The 16,895-nt window shown below is 61.5% G+C and overlaps 1 protein-coding gene across 1 annotated transcript; it reads left to right on the forward strand.

Moving 5' to 3' along the window:
• Positions 1-331: 331 nt before the first annotated feature.
• On the forward strand, positions 332-14,190 carry KLHL30 (kelch like family member 30). Its single transcript, XM_072960668.1, has 8 exons — positions 332-432; positions 2,319-3,148; positions 4,585-4,720; positions 6,555-6,641; positions 7,249-7,404; positions 8,595-8,783; positions 9,680-9,825; positions 11,233-14,190. Exons 2-8 carry the CDS (start codon positions 2,375-2,377, stop codon positions 11,482-11,484), a joined length of 1,740 nt encoding a protein of 579 aa, XP_072816769.1. The 5' UTR covers positions 332-432; positions 2,319-2,374; the 3' UTR covers positions 11,485-14,190.
• The last annotated feature ends 2,705 nt before the right edge of the window (positions 14,191-16,895 follow it).

Raw genomic sequence — 16,895 nt, forward strand, 5'->3', positions numbered from 1 at the left:
CGAGTCCCCCAGCTCAGGCTTCACTGTCCTCCTCTTGCAGATGAAGAAACACAAATGGGGGTTGCACCCCCACCCCCTCAGGCCAACAGCACGGGGAGGGGGTGGGCCCAGACGCGCCCCTGCCCTGGAATGCTTCCTGGCGTCTGTCCCGGCCTGGGGTCACAGGGGCTCCAGGCATCCCGCTGGGACGCGGGCTGTGTGGGCGCTCAGGAAGGACAGCCGGGGAGGAGCCGTCACCGCTCTCCTTCCCCCACAGGCCACCCCCGCTTCCCCCGCTGCTGACAGGGGCTAAAAATACCCCTCCGTCCCCACGTGGCCACACAGCCCAGCCCAGCCTGGCCCGGCCCGGCAGGCCCTCTGTGCCCCTCACTGGCTGGGCAGTCCTGTTCTCCGGCCCGAGTTCTGAGAGGAGATCCAGGTGCCGACTGAGAGGTAGGGTCCAGGGGGACAGACGGGATGGGGAGGGGAGGATGGGGGGCAGGGGCCAGCAGGAGAGGGTGGGTTATAGTGGAACAGCCCAGTGGGCTTGGAGATCCCAGCGCTGGGTGCTTTGAAGAGAGACTCCCCCCTACCAGACACTGGACAAGCCAGGCCCCTCGGGATGGGGTGGGCGTCAGTGAGTCTGCTTCTTTCCACGTCCTGGCTGAAGAAGGTCGGAGGACGGGGGTGGTGGGGAGGCTGGACTACACCCCTGACCAGAGCCAAGGCCACAGCATCCAGCCCCAGGCCAGAGCTGGGTTAAGGCCCTCGGTTGTCCTCCCCACTGTGTCCTCCACACTCATGACCGGGCAGACACTGGGAGGGAGCTCTGAGACCCTCTGGGAGCCCCTGCCTGCCCCAGGCTTGGACTGCCAGGTGGCAGGTGTCAGCAGACCACCTGAGGCCCCACTGGAAGGTGGCCGGGCACTCCTGCCCGCTGGCCTCCATCACCGCAGCAGCTGGCCAACCAGAACACAACCATGCTGGGAATGTGGGCGGCGGGGTCGGGGGTGGGGGCGGTGGCCGCCTGACTCATCTCCCGGGCTCTCCTGGGAGTGCAGAGCTGCCTCCACCCTGGCCAGAGGGCCTTGCGGGAGGGGGTCAGGCCGGATAGACGCTGGCCAGGGCCCCCCCCCCAGCCAGTCCTGTCCAGGCAGAGCCCAGCCGGGTCCTTTGGCCCCGAGGCGGGCTCCCTGGGTGCATCCCTGCTCCAGGTCACACCACTGGCACGCTGGCCTCTGGGCGTCCGCGGCTACGGGTCTCCTTACAGGGCTTCGCGCCTTGGCGGCACTTACTTCACCGGCGTTTCCTCTCCATGACCCCGGGGCCCTTTTCCTTCCCTTTGATGGCCCCGAGGCGCCCCCTGGTGGACAGACAGCTCCCCTGGGTGCAGCTTTTTGCTGTGTGGTGACTCAGGGTGAAAGCATCTGAGCAGGACTTTTCTGTCTTTGGGGAGGTTTTCTTAGGGCAAAATATCACAAGATCATTTAAAAATACACAAAGTTAAATAAGCCCAGAAGGGGATTTGCTGAACTGCCCTCCAGAAAGTTTCCTCTGCTTGCTTGTCTTTACCAGTCTCCACCAAGTGACATTTAGCCTGGGGGTTCAAGGCCGGGCCCCCACACCTGGCTCCCCCACATCTGAACTGTGTGGTCTCAGACAAGGGACTTGAGCCTTTTTTGCCTCTGTGTCCCCGCCTGTAAAAGAGACTCCAACAGCACCCAGCTCACAGGGCTGCCGTGAGGGCTGAGGGGTGAGAACGTGGCAAAGCTGGGGAGGGGGGGTGCAGTCCTACCCCTAACCCTTTCATTGCCAGCCTCTCCATTTGCAGGTGAGAAACAGGGACCAGAGAGGGGCATGGCTCACCAAAGGTCACCCAGCGAGGTCGTGGCAGACAAGATTCCATGTAACCATGGACAGCAAGGCTCCGTGGGGCAGGAGACTTCAAATGCCAAAACCCTCCCCAGCAACGTGGGGCCTGGGTGCAGAGGAGGCCACTGGGGGGTGGGGGCTGCAGGATCTCCACACTCTGGGGGTCTGTTCTGCATGGTCCAGAGTTGTAGCGAGGCTGAGGCTTGGGTTCTCTTGCTGGCTCCAGATAGGTCTCCTGGCCTCTCTGAGCCTGAGGCACCTCATTGTTAACATGGGAAAGACACTGCTGGCCCCCCAGGACTGTGGGGCTGGTTTAGATAAGATGCTTGGAAAAGAGCTTTGCACAGAGTTGATGCTCATCCAGGGCTTGTTAGGGATGGAAAGGATGATGGACAGATGGTCAGACAGATGGGTGACTTGGAAAGAAGGGACCATCTCCCCAGCTGACCTAGCTCTCTTCTCTCTAGGACCCAGAGCGGATGTCAGCCCTTTGTCCCCGTGAGTGCGTGGGCCACACGCAGTCATGGTGCGGAACGTGGATGACCTGGACTTCCACCTGCCCTCGCATGCCCAGGACATGCTGGATGGCCTGCAGCGGCTGCGCTCCCAGCCCAAGCTGGCTGATGTCACGCTGCTGGTGGGTGGCCGGGAGCTACCTTGCCACCGGGGCCTCCTGGCACTGAGCAGCCCCTACTTCCATGCCATGTTTGCAGGCAACTTTGCCGAGAGCTTCTCGGCCCGCGTGGAGCTGCGGGACGTGGAGCCCGCCATGGTGGGGCAGCTGGTGGACTTCGTGTACACCGGCCGGCTGACCATCACCCAGGCCAACGTGGAGGCGCTGACCCGCACAGCCACGCGCCTGCACTTCCCCACCGTGCAGAAGGTCTGCGGCCGCTACCTGCAGCAGCAGCTGGACGCCACCAACTGCCTGGGCATCTGTGAGTTTGGGGAGCAGCAGGGGCTGCTAGGCGTGGCTGCCAAGGCCTGGGCCTTCCTGCGGGAGAACTTTGAGGCTGTGGCCCATGAGGACGAGTTCCTGCAGCTGTCCCAGGAGCGTCTGGCCACCTGTCTGGCCAGCGACCTGCTGCAGGTGCAGCCGGAGCAAAGTCGGTTGGAGGCCCTGCTGCGCTGGGTGCGCCACGACCCCCAGGCCCGGGCCGCCCGCCTGCCGGAGCTGCTCAGCCTAGTGCAGCTGGACGCCGTGCCCAGGCCCTGCGTGCAGCAGCTGCTGGCCACAGAGCCGCTGATCCAGGAGTCAGAGGCCTGTCGGCAGGCCCTATCCCAAGGCCACGAGGGGGTGAGTGACAGGCAGGGAGCAGGGAGAGGAGCCCTGGAGACCCCACCTACATGGAGACAGACAGTACGAAGTGGGCATCCCCAAGGTGTCCCCAACCTTGCATCTCTGCCTCCCTTGGGCCCGTTACCCATGAGGGTGCCGCAGTTCACCCCTCAAGTACAGATTGTGCCCCTTTGTGGGCCACACCCTGGATGTGAGAGGAGGGGGAACCCAGAATTGACCATTCCCAAGCCCTGTCTTGAAGGAGCCCACAGCTCGGAGGGGACAAACCGGGACACACACCTAAGGCAGCATGACAAAGGCTGGCACTGGACTAGGGGCATCCTCAGAGGAGCGAGCAGTCAGGGAGAGCTCTCTAGAGGAGGCAACATCTGAGCCGGGCTTTAGAGGAAGGATAGGAGCTTGGCAGGAGGGAAAATAACCCAGGTCAATGGCACAGCATGTGCACAGGCAAGGAGCAAGGGTGGGCATGGCAGCCAGCCACCACTTGCCCCTTAGGAAGCTACTCAAGTGTTTACGGGGAGCAATTTCCTTCTGTGCTGCCAGGGGGCCTGGTGGGCGGGGCAGGTCCTGACGAAGTGACGGGCCAGGGTGTGGCTGAGCCGGAGCCGGAGTCTGAGCTGCCAGGCCGCCTGCTCATCGCCTTGCTCTGAAGGTCTTCTCAGGAGCCAAGGCTGGAGACAAAGATGTGGCTCAGGCTGGTGGTGGGGTGTGTGGTGACAGATACTCTGCTGCACTGCCAGGCACCACCGGGAACCGCCAGGCACAAAGCTGGGGTCTCCGCCCATAGGTAGTTTCCCTGTAATTGCTGGTGGCAGGAGGTCTGGATGGACATTGGAGGGCAGGTCATAAAGGTGGTGGACCCCGGGGTCTGGGGAGCTCTGGACAGTGGCTACTTACTCACCAAGGTGGAAACATTCTAGCATTTCCTGCAGGGCCCGGGGCATCCTAATGTGACCTTGCTACATGCTGGCCCAGGGGAGCTGGACTCCCAGCGGGGCAGGGGGTACTTATATGGAGAATTGGGGACAGAATCTGGGGGGTGGTTCCAAAGATGATGCAAGAACACCTCCAAAAGGCATGTGGGAACCGATGGGATGGGAGCAGTTCTCATGCTCGGGCACACAAGGACCTGCTGTCCCCTCTCCCCCAGGTCTGAGCACCGGCTGCCACCACTGCCCACGGCACTATGGTATGTGCACGTGTGCGTGTGCATGCATGTTCACGCACAGACACACACGGGCGTGCACATACTGAGGCCACCCTAGACATGTGCACTGACACTGGGCCATATTGGGGGACCCACAGCCACCCACAAACGCCCAGGCCACCAGCTGACTCAGAAAACACCACGGAGGCCTGCCAGCACCCGGGCCCCTCAGCCCGAGGGAGACAGCCGCCCTGCCCCTCTGACCCCTGCCCTCCCTGCCCCACAGGCGCTGCTGGTCCTCCCGCAGAAGCTGGAGGAGGTTCTGGTAGTGGTGGGCGGGCGGGCGCTGGAGGAGGAGGAGGAGGGCGCCGAGGAGCTCAGCCCCCACCCCGGGAACTTCGCCTTCTACAACACCAGGGCCAGTGAGTACCCCCTCCCCACCCCGGGGCTCGGGCCCAGCCACTCCGCATCCAAGATGAGCTGCGTCCACCTTCCTCGTGGGGGGTGGGGGCTGCAGAGGAGCCTGGGGCGCCAGCATGGGGGAGGCTGACTGTGGGGCACTGAGGCCCCCCCTCTTCCAGCCACAGCCCTGACTTTGGTTTTTGCCCTGGGGCCCCAAGTAAAGGGCTTGGCTGCCCAGATTGCAGCCCGTGGGGAGGTGGCCACCGGCCCGTGGGTGGGATGGCAGCTCCTCTTGGTGCTCCTGTCCTGTGTGCCCGGTGGAACCATGGCCCCAGGGGAAGCACAGGGGCCTGGGGTGCAGGCAGACTGGGGGTGGGAGCTCAGGGTCTGAGTCAGCCCAGTGGGGTTCTGGTTCCAGACTTTGAGCATTCACATCACCTCCTTGAGCATCAGTTTCCTCATCTGAGAAATGGCCTTTGTAATGAGGAGCCTACGGGAAGAGGGGCCAGTCCTGCCATGTCGATGTGGCCTCTCCTGCCCTGGGGACTCCGTCACACTCTGTCCTGGGAAAGGAGGGCTGAGAGGGCGGCAGGGCTGTGGCGAGGCCACACTGGCCCCGGGAAGCTCTTTGGAAAGCACGGATAGGCTGGGTGCTATTCTGGGGCAGCTGGGCCAGTGGCCTCCACCCCCATGGCGTCAGTGGCTGGCAAGCTCCAGGAAGTCCGAGGCTGGCTGTCCCCCTAGCTCAGGAACTGACGAGAGGGGATTTGGGGGCTGACGTCAGGAGATGAGCTTGGGAGCAGCTGTCCCTCAGACCCCAAGGGGAGGGCAGCAGGGGGACCCTGGCAGGCGATGGCCTGGTGACCACTGGGCAGTCCCCACCCTGTGGTGACACAGACATGAGTCAGGGGGACACGCAGTCCCAGCCCAGTGGGCAGGCACCCAGCGAGGCCTGGATTCCAACTGTCCTGAAAATGGCCATGAACAGTAAACAGTCTTCCTGGGGCATCCCCTAGGCCCAGGTCTCTCTCACAGCCTTCCGCAAACGCCCAAAATGTGTCTGCTTGTAGGGTTTAAACACTCCCATGTTTATGGTCTCATTTTGAGTGTTTTAAAGCACTGTCTCCTCTCTTGCTTCAGTTTACTTCATGCACCTCCAAGAAGGCAGGTACAACACAGGCACATCCCTCTGTCCTCACATTAGGGACAATAATTTTAACAGCCACCGTCTGCTGAGAAGCTGCCGTGTGACAAACACGTCTCCTACGTCCCCACACCCCCGAGAGGTGGGAATTACCCTCATTCTACAGATGAGGAAACTGAGGCTGGGGTTTGTCGAGGGCTGGACCGTGGGTGCAGGAGATCTGGGATCTGCCTGCTGCAAGTCAGGGTCTGAACCCCTCCCACTGCCCATGGGCCCAGATGTGCTCAGGACGAATGAATGGATGAGAAAGGAGGGAGTGACTGATGTTGGCGTTATACCCAACTCGTGGCTAGCAAGCAGGCGGCTCGGCCCCTTCTCCCACCTGAGGGAGGTGGCACCCAACCCAGGCGCCAAAATGTCCATTTGAGGTCAGGGTGAGACCCAGCCTCCGGAGCCTGGGCCACCTCTCAGCACGTCCTGGTGTAACCAGAGGTCCAGTCTGCGCGCCAGGCTCCGAGGGTGGCGTGGGGAGCCAGGGGCTGCCAGGAGCCTCGTCTGGCAATGACCCACAGAGCACCTGGGGCCGCTTGGACCCCACCTCCCCCGGGGGTCCTCTCCCTCCTCTGTGCTCAGCAGAGTCCCGCTTCCTGCTGGGGAGGGGAGGGGCGGCCCCAGCCCCCCGACCCCCTGCCTCTCTCTCTTCCTGCCAGAGAGGTGGATGGCGCTCCCAGACTTCCCCGACCACCACAAGTGGGGCTTCTCCCTGGCGGCACTGAACAATGACGTCTACGTTACAGGTGGGCAGGCGGGGGGGCCCCCCGCCTTGGAGCCAAGCTCTCTGCTGCTCAATCCGCACAGCAGACCTGAACTCTGGACCTAATCCCCGTGAGAACCAGCTCTCGCCCTCCTCTCGGTGGGATCCCTGACAGTGTAGTCCAGACTCTTCCAGATCTTTCCATCACGTGAAAACAAGGAAATTTAAAATCCACGGGTCCACATGAGGGCGTAGGAACCGTTCCGTGCTGCGTCTGACATGGAACCTCAGGTGGCCTTGCTGCCCCACAGCAGGGGCCTCCCCAGAAGGGCCTGTGTGACGGGGTGGGGGTCACTCTGTTCTCGTACATCTTACAAGCCGGGGGTCCTTGTAAGGTTTGGTTGAGAAAAAAACTCTTCCACTGATGGAGGCTTGAACCCACTGATCTCATCCCCTTGTTTACGGGGCGTGGAGGGGCCTGTCCAGGTCTAGGCTAGGCTGTGCCAGCCCTGTCCCACCCGGCCCCGTGTCTGGCAGCACAGAGGCCTGGCAGAGCGGGAAAAGGGGGCAGGACACTTGGTGCCCAGCTCCCACTGGCTCGGGGACCCCAGGCCGGTGGGCGCCCGAGTGGACAGAGCCTCTCCCAGCAGGGGGCTCTCGGGGCACCAAGACGGACACGTGGTCCACAACGCAGGCCTGGTGCTTCCCGCTGAAGGAGGCGGCCTGGAGGCCCGTGGCACCCATGCTGAAGGCCCGCACGAACCACGCCAGTGCAGCGCTTAACGGTGAGATCTACGCCATCGGCGGTAAGTCTCCCTCCCCGAAGCCTCCTGCCTGTTCCACCCCCCTCCCCGCCTCTGCAGCCACAGCCTCCCCACCCACACCTGGACCGTGCCTCCCACCCCCTGGGCGTCCTGGAGTGAGGCTCAGGCATGAGTCTCAGCAGCCAGCTCCAGGGTGGTTGAATGCACTCCAGGGGTGCAGAGAACAGGGCAAGGAGTCAGTTCCCGAAAGGGACACAGGAGGGGCTGGGGCCTCAAGCTGCCAGCAGGGATGACCACTCCCATCCCAGAACCTTGGGCTCAGCCCTTAGCTCCGGGCCACCTCCTTGGTGATGTCCCTGGGGTGAGGGGGCCCACCGTGCACTTTTTGCGGTCACCTTTGCCCCCACCACGCCCCCAGCCTGAGCATGGGGCCCACCTTGTCCCCTGCTACCCTAGAGCCACAGTTGCCCCCGAGATGCTAACGGTTAGATGCACATTGAGAGATGAATTGTGTGTGGCTGAGCAAGGGTTTCCTGAGGCCTCTGTAGGTGACAAGCTGATCCTGAGGCTACTCCTAGGTCCTGGCTGGCCCCTCTTCCCTCAGTGGCTGCCGTGTCCCTGACCCGAGAGTAGAGGACATGCACAAGGCCGAAGCCCAAGGCCGCTCAGGGTCCCCGGGCTCTCAGGGCTAAGGTGGCCTCCAGTGAGAGCAGTGGCCTCCCACCCTCGGCTGGTCTGTGTCATCATCACAGCCAGGCTCTCCGGAGCTGGCCGGGGGCTGCCCAAATCTCCCCTGTGGAATGACTTCCTCCATCCTGGGGAAGGACTCCACCATGGGAGCGGCCAAGGGGCGGCGGACTCCTGGGGGCTCCCGTGGGCACCTCGCCAAGCACCTGGGCTCTGCAGGGGTCGGAGTGTCTGGGCTTCACTGTGAGGCCCCATCGCCCACTTCGGAGGCAGGCGTCCCTGGTCCAGGTGCCCACCCACCTGCCACTTCTTGGCAGTGGGGCCTTGGGCAAACACCCCTCCTCTCAGAGCCGGAGCTTCCCTCCCTGTAAGACGGGGAAAACTCACCTGCCTCTCAGGGCCGTGCTCTCCTTCTCTTGCCCTTCCCCTCCTGGGGCACCCAGGGAGGTGCCTGAGACCTCTGCAGAGCCTCGAATCCTGTACATCCGGGAACCATCCCTTGTCCTAGCCCGCTGCAGCCCTGCCCCCCACCCACCCTGCTGCAGGCACCACTCTGGACGTGGTGGAGGTGGAGAGCTATGACCCCTACACAGACGCCTGGACGCCCGTCCGCCCGGCCCTCAAGTACGTCAGCAACTTCTCGGCGGCCGGCTGCCGGGGCAGGCTCTACCTGGTGGGCTCCAGCGCCTGCAAGTACAACGCGCTCGCCCTGCAGTGCTACAACCCTGTCACAGGTGGGGGGCCCGGGCCCGGGCCCAGGGGCAGAGCACAGGGGGCCCCAGGCCCTCCCTGCAAGGCCATGATCCCGCCTCAGTGAGCGGGAGGGTGGGCGCCCCAGGGATGGGGGGCCCGGGGGTCAGGGAGCAGGCAGTCACAGGCCTCTTATGAAGGGCCACAGCCCCATGGGAGGTGGATGGGACAGTGGAGGAGGGCAGGGGACTGAGGGGGCAGGAAACCAAGGGGGTTCCCGGCACAGAGCCACAGCCCCATCCCCGCCTAGAGGTGTAGGGGTTGGGGCAGGAACAGAGCGCCCAGGGTAGGGGACAGGGAAGCCCAGCTCTGTGTCCTGAAAGCTGTCTGGCTGCTGTGTCTGCCTGGAACTAGCCTCGTGGGCCAGGAGCAGTGGCCTGGACCTCCACGGCCCAGTGGGCACCAACTTGGGCTCTAGATTCTATGCCAGGATTTGGGCCCCAGCTGGGCTCTCTGACGTGGTAGCCCTCCTGGCCCGTCTCTCACCATCACCTCTGTTCCGTCCTCTGGACGATGCAGGTGACAACAGGACCCACCCTGCAGGGTGGGTGTGCAGATTCCGCAGGAGACGGACTAGACCAGGTTACCTGCCGGGGGGGACCAGCAGGACAGAGGCAGAGGGCCGGGGCGCCCGGTCAGGAAGGGGCAGGGTGGGGTGGCAGCCTGGCCACGTGAGGCCCTCCCGAGGATCCGAGGATGATGAGGCTCCAAGGCAGCCCTGCACCCCTGTGGGAGAGGGAGGCTGAGTGAGGTGTGGGCAGTGGGCTCAGGCGGTGGCACCCCCACCCCCACCAAAAGGAGCTTGCCCTGAGGCTCAGGGAGGTCCTTCCTCCGGGAGCCCCTGACCACCTGATGACAGCGGTGTCTCGTGTCCCTGCAGACGCGTGGAGCGTGATCGCCTCACCCTTCCTCCCCAAGTACTTGTCCTCACCGCGCTGCGCTGCACTGCAGGGGGCGCTCTACCTGGTGGGGGACAACACCAAAAAGGTCTATGTGTACGACCCCGGGGCCAACCTGTGGCAGAAGGTGAGTCCCAGTCTCGCCTCCCAGGGACCCTGGGACCCTTGACAGGGCAGAGAGCAGGCCTGGGGACCACGGGGCTGCGGGTGTCGACATAGTAGGGGTGGACAGTGGATGGAGACTCAAGGCCCCAGAGCCTGGGCTGAGCCCCTCTGAGGATGGGCCAGCTGGGGACCTCGGGCTGCTGGTCACCATAGGTGGTCTGTCCCCAGCACACGATGGCGTGGCCTGACCTCCTCCTTAGGGGTAAAGCCAGGTTCAGCCGGGGTCCTAAAGGACCACTGTGGACTCAGAAAAAGCACTTCCTTCCCGGTGTCAGCCAGGACCAAGAGGGAGTGAGTCTCTGGCCCCTGGGATGGTCAAGCCACAGAGGGGATCCTGAGCTGTGGGTGGGGTGGAGCAGCCAGCTCCTTGGCACCCCATCCTCCAGCCCGCCACCCCCAGACCTGCTCCTCCCCCTCCTCCATTGGGCACAGGGGAGGGGTGGGGGTGGGCATCTCAAGACCTGCCTTCGGGGACACCGGAGCCCTGGTCTTTTTCCGTTTTTCTTCCTGAGAAGGAGGAGGGGCAGTGCCCAGAGCCCCTGATGGCCTCTGCACGAGCAGGGCCAGCCAGGCAACAGCAGGGCCTCTGTGAGCCTGCTGACTGCAGCTGTCCCCCGGCGTCAGCGCTCAGCTGACCGGAGGCCCCCATTACAGCAGAAAAACAGGTGCAGGGCCGGCCCCGCCAGCCAGGTCTCTCCGGCCCACAGTGCTGCTCTGGGCTGGGGTCCCAGCTGTGCAGGGCTCCGCTTTGCCGCCCAGGCCCAGGGGCTTACAGCTGGGCACTGTCTTCGTGTGAAGGCCTCCTCCTACCTTCCCCCCAGGCTCTTCCAGGAGGGCCCGTGTCTCTCTCTGGCCTTTGGAAAGCTGTTAGCCCTCACCCCGCGATACTCCTGAGGCCATGGGCCGAGGCAAGGGGTACAGGGGCAGAGCGAGGGGTCCCCTGGGGACATCCGTCAGGGCTGAAGCCACATTTGTCCCCTCCAAGGAGCAGCCAAAAATCAGAGGCCAAGCCCAGACCTCACCCTGGGAGGCAGCTCCAGGCTCAGGCTTCCACATCCTCGCCCCCTCCCTGTGACTCCCAACTTCAGATATGAGCTAATTTAGCCTGGGAGAGCCGGAGGGGGCTGGAAACACCATCCTGGGAGGTGCAGGGGGGAGGGGAGCAGCAGGGTCCCCGCAGAGGAGGGAGAGTCTGAGGGGTCCTGGAGGGGGAGGGGAGTTACAGGAAGCCGGGGGACGCGGGTGCCTGGCAAGGCGTGTTGGGCGGGATGCAGGCCGTCCTCTCTGTGTGTCCCCTGCCCCACCCTGAGGGCACCTGTCACCACCGCCCTCTGGCCGTCCATTGACACTGACCACAGGCCATCCACAGGTGCAGTCCCTGCACAGCCTGCACGAGAACGGAGCGCTGGTGCCGCTGGGCGACGCGCTGTACTTGACGGGTGGCCGCTGGCAGGGCATGGACGGCGACTACCACGTGGAGATGGAGGCCTATGACCGCAGGCGCGACGCCTGGATCCGCCACGGCGCCCTGCCCCGTCTCTGGCTTTACCACGGGGCCTCTGCCGTCTTCCTGGACGTGTCCAAGTGGACCCAGCCCTTCAGGTTGACTGAGGATCACTGAGCCGCTCCTCAGCACATCTGCAGGGGGCCCAGCTCAGCCCCCACCCTGACGGATGACTCCCTTCCATTTTGGTTTGTGACTCAGCGTCACCATCCCTCCAGGGCTCGGGCTGGGCTCGGCCCCTAGGGATGGACGTCAGAAGACACAGCCTTGGTCTCCGCAGCCAGCAGGCCAAACTCTGAGCTGACGGGCAGTGGGGGCTGGGCCTCTGAGTGCCTGAAGAGAGAGGAGAAGCAGCCCTCCTGCCGGGGGTGTCTGAGGCCTCGGAGGAAGGAGCCCAGGGCCCAGGAAGCGCCGTGAGAACTCTCCTGCTCTCTGAATACTGGCTGAGGCTCCTGGCTGTGCGTCCCACTTGTGGCTTTTGGAGGAGCAGCACAGATGAGGGTGATACAGAGTGGCCCAGGGAACTGAGAGCGGGGGCAGCACCTGGCCCTGGGGGCCTGCTTCTGCCCAGTCCACAGTCACTCGGTCACGGCTGGCATCCGGCCGTCCCTGGGGCTCAGGCACACAGGGCTGGCGCCTGTGGGCTGTCTGCGCTCCCTGCCCCTGGGCCCTGCACACTGTTTCCAAAGGCTGCTTCTGGGGGCAAAGGGGGCGCAGTTCTTTCTGTGTCAGCCCCCCAGAGGGCAGCTGAAGGAAGGAGGTGGGGTGTGGGGGCCGAGAGAGGGTCCTTCTGCCTGCTTGGGGGCTGCGGGGAGAGAAGGCAGCAAGACTCCCAGGGAGGTGGCCAGGAAGAGCCAGGATGTCCCCTGTTCCTCGGGGTTGTTTGCGTCAAAACAAAAGCTCTTCATCAGAAAGAAGGTCCCCAGAGGGGGGCTCACGGTGTGTGTGGGGGTGGTCCTGCCTGGATTTCTGGGGACAGCTCTTGAGTGAGTTGGTGTCTTGCTCCCAGGTGGCCTCCTGAGTGGGGAGGAGCCAGTCTGGAGTGACAGGTGGCTCAGGCCTGCCCAGAACCCCCAACTTGGACTTGGGGCCCCTCATGGAGCTCGCTCAGCCTCCCTGCTCCTCGCCCCAACTGAACAGTACACCGAGTCTGTAATCAGGGGACAGCGAAGGACTCACACTGGTGCTCAGTGGCCCTCTGCCTTTGAAAGGCTCCAACAGGGACACAGGGAATTGCGGATTCTGGGATCAGCCTGACTCCAGCCCTGGCACTGACCGGCTGAGGCCTTGGGGAGCTCTTGTCTCCCTCTGGACCTAGGTTTCCTCTCCAGGGGCAGTGCCCAGCTGCTCCTTGAACCCACCGGGAACCAGAGGGGCCTCTGACATCCCTGGGTCTGAGGAAGGAATCCCCGGGTCCCTCCAGCTTCCATAGACCCAGATCCACTTTGCTCCCAGACCTGACTCCTTAGGGCCGTTTCTTGTGGAAGAATTGAGTTGGCCCCCAGGGCCCAGACAGAGCAGGGCCTCCTGAGTGTCTGCTCCCAGACGAACATGAGCCCCAGACTGGAGGACACCTTGGCGGCTGGTGGAGTGGGGGAAAATTAGGATGAAGGTTTCTCGGGTCCTTGAATCTTTCTGAAAGAAAACCTTCTGAAATGTTTTCTAGACGGTTATTGACAGTGCTCAGACAGGTGTTCCTTCAAAACAAAGACTCGGCATGTCAAGATGGACCTGTTTTGATCACAAATGGGTAGTTGAAAGGGAGGTGTTCTAGGATAAGGCCTGCTTTCTGCTCCTGCCCATACGCATGGCGATGGTAGGGCAGTCGCTGTGGTGGGGGAGCATAGAAAATCCAGGGCCTTGTCCTCAACTTCGGGGTGCCAGACTGCACTCCATCTGATCAGCTGAGCTGCCTTTATTCAGGGTGCCTGTTGGACCCCTCAAATGGACTGATGGGGGAGAGTTTAATGAGGGGCTATTTCCAAGAGCTCGAGAGGCCCCTAGGGCTGGTGGGGCGCTGTCACCACCCCACTGACTCCAAAAAGAGAGCTGGAGGGAGAGGCTGCCAGGAAGCTGGGGCCTTTGCTAAAGGAACACAGCCACTGCCACTATCCCAGTGGGGAGGAAGTGGTGGGACAGATACCCCAACCTCGCTCTTTCCTGCCCCTTAGTTCCCCCTGGTGCCTCCCACTGGCCAAAACCAACCAGACTCAGGGGGGAGACAGGCCACTGACACAGTCCACACCAGCTGGGCCACAGGGGCAGGAGCAGGTGGAGAAGGGTGGACAGGGCACCAGGATGGGCAAACAGGAGATCTCTAGTATGCAAATCAAACACTCAAGGGATTCTCATGTAAAGTGGAGACTATGTACCGGTGCAACACAGACGGTCACAGAGAACCCAGGCTTCCTCATCCCTTTTCAAAGTCCCCAGAGAAACAAGGCTCATCCGAAGGTTTGGGGCCTGTGCAGAATCCAGAAATGAGGATGGATAACCTTGGAACATGTGCAGAAGCCCAGCAAACTCTCAGGCCCACGGAGGGTGAAACCACCTTCCCAGCCCCAGAGCACTCCTGTGTGCCCAGTGGGCGCATGTTGTCTTCTTTTCAATGTTGGGTAAACTGAGACACTCCCAGCAGACCCCGCCTTCAGTGACCACAGTACCCTCAGCAGCCAGGCCCAGCACAGCCAGCCAGGGTGCAGCTCCCTTTGGTCCCCAGGTGAGCCAGGTTCTGGGGAAGCTTCAAGCCAATTTCATTGGGCTTGGATTTTCCAGTACCTCCTAGACAAGACCCTTTCACTATTGAGCACCTTCCCGGTGCCAGGCAGGGGCGGTGATTGATGGAATCAGGCAGTTGACACCCTCAAGTAAATGTTTGTAATTAAATGGACTGATCAAATGACAGCTCACTGTGGTCAATTTAGACTTCTACTTTGGTTGGTTGCTTGACCAGTTGGCCTAGTGGGAAGTATGAGTATTGACCTGGATTCTGTTAGATTTAAGAAGGGGGCGGTCACAGCCATATACAAGGTAAGGATGTCCATTCCTTCAGGGACACATCAGTGCCCTTTGATCCCCAGTGCCCAGCACAGTGCGGGACACTCAGACTGAAGTGTAGCTGCCCTTGCTGTGTGTATTGGACTGGGGACACAGGAGGACAACCAGACGTGGAGCTGATTAACTGAAGAATGGAACCAACTGCGATGAGAATACTCATGGATGAAGTAAGTCCCTCTTTGGAATAAATACCCCAGGAGGCAATGTGATGTCCTCAAAGCTAACAGACATCCTAGAAGTTATTTTGGTCACAATCACATTTAAGAATGTCGACAAAATGGTCAACAGAGCCATTGATAGCTACCCTCTTACATTAGGCTGAGAGGTGAGCTAAGGCCAAATTAAAAAAATTGATCTCTTGAAAACGTGAAAACAATTAGCAGACAATAACCCGGAAGACCCTGTGGGTAGAAGTGAGAAAGAACGCTTCCCCGTCAGACCTGCGACTGTCCACAGTCCCACCCCGGATGCACGTAACAGTTCCTAGCACTCGCCCCTGTGCACATAGCAGGAATTGAGTCAATGTTCATTGAGTTGAGTTGAATCTGTGACTTCTTCAGAGCTACTGATCTCAAGCTGTGGGGGCTGGATCTAGACGAAGTTTCATTTGGTAGCTCCATGACCTTGGGTCAGTCCCAAGATCTGGCCTCAGTTTCCACATCTGGGTAATGGGGGTGATCATGTACTGTGAGAATTAGATGCTGTCATGCTGGGAAGTCTCCGGCGGACAGCAAAGATTGCCTGCCTGTCCATCGGGAGGCCACACAACAAGCTATTTCAGGCTCCCACTGTTTTGGGGGGCAAAGGGAGCTTTTATTCCCATGACTTCATCAGCAAAGGTCCTTCCTTTGGAGGAAGAGAGAGAAGTGGGAACAGCTTGACTGCATCAGGCCACTGGGAAGGCTGTGACATGAGGGCCCAAGAATGAGGATTAGATTTAAGCCAAGCATGGAGGCGCATGGGGGAGGCCACCTCGTGCCCCGCCTGGCCCTCTTCTGCAGCCACTCCTGTACCTCCACCCTGGAAACTGTTAACTAGCGCCTCTACTGCTTCGGGCTCCGTGGGATGCTGCTGCAGGGGGAGGGGCATCGGGGCCCTGTTTCCGGTGGTCCTTGATCTGTGTGATTCTCTGCCAAGCTCGCTGCTCCTCTGAGTAGAGGTTGTTTTGGGAATGTGACCCCCCAAAACATGCAGGGAGCCCCACTGGAAGGCCCCAGCTCTCTGTGCTCTCCTGCCTGGGGCCAGGCTGTGTCATCGTCTCTGGATAGTGTTACGGGAGCTGCACCAGCACCAGAACCGATTTGATTTGGGCCCTCTGGCAGGCTTATGACATCATTAGGATTGTTCACCGTTTGGGAAAATAACTGTTTTCACATGGCAACGGCTCTTGTCCTCGGTGCTGGCCTCCTAAGGGCTAGGGCACCCTGCTGTGAGGTGGCCGTGATAGCGCAAGAGTATCTTAAGGATCACATGCCTCAAATCTGGTACCTGCCCCTGCCACATCCCCCGTGTTGCCAAAGGTGATGGAGCCTGAGCCTCACCTTCCCAGGGTGTTGGTTGGAACTAACAGCATCCAGTCCTGAAAGCAGCGTGCCTCACATGCAGTGGACAGAATACAGGCTAGCAACCCATAAGTGGAGTCCCCAAGAGGCCTGGCCTCCATGCTGGGGGTGACTGTCACCAGCCACCTTACACCTCACTAATGAGTGGGATTCCAGATGAGGGATCAGGGCCAACAACTGTTATTGTGCCCATTGTACAGAGCAGCAAACTGAGGCTCAGAGGGATGATTACTTAAAGGCCCCTAGATGTGCCTCCTCCGAAGCCACAGATGGCCATGGGAGGACAAGGTTTGCTGAGCAGACCCACTGCTGGGTCTGTTCTGGACTCTGACCATGCTCTGCCAGGGCCTCTGTGGCCCAGAGCCTTTGTCTTCAGGGACACTTTCCCCCTCAGGACGTGGTGTGATGACCCTCACGCCTCAAGCAGCCTGGAAAGCAAGCAGGCCTGGCTCTTGTCTCCACACAGCATCTAGCGTGGTCTCAGCTCACCCCAGGGCAGGCCCCGAGGACCCATGTGCATTAGTCTCAACTTTCAGGCAAGGAAACCGAGACTCCAAGAAGCTCCAGGACAGACTGGCCACCCTCAGGTGAAGGGCGGAGCCCCTTCCCTACCACACTGGGCTCACCTCTCCCCCCCTGTGGCATTCCATCCTCCCAGGAAGGGAGAGGCTTGTGGATGAGACCCCACCCCACCCTGGCCCTGGTTCAAGAGTGGCAGCCACACGTGTTTCCCTGGGCTTCCCTCACAGCTAGACCCCCACGGGAAACCCCACACCTAAGGGGTACCTGTCTCAGGGAAAAGACAGAGTCATATCTTCAGTAACCTTCGAACTCATCACGTAGCTGGTGTTTTGCATCATCATAATGGGAGGGTGGGGGAAGAGGCAATGCCTGCCTAATAGAAGGAAA

This window comes from Vicugna pacos, chromosome 5 (assembly GCF_048564905.1).
Source record: "Vicugna pacos chromosome 5, VicPac4, whole genome shotgun sequence".
NCBI classification, from domain to species: Eukaryota; Metazoa; Chordata; class Mammalia; order Artiodactyla; family Camelidae; genus Vicugna; species Vicugna pacos.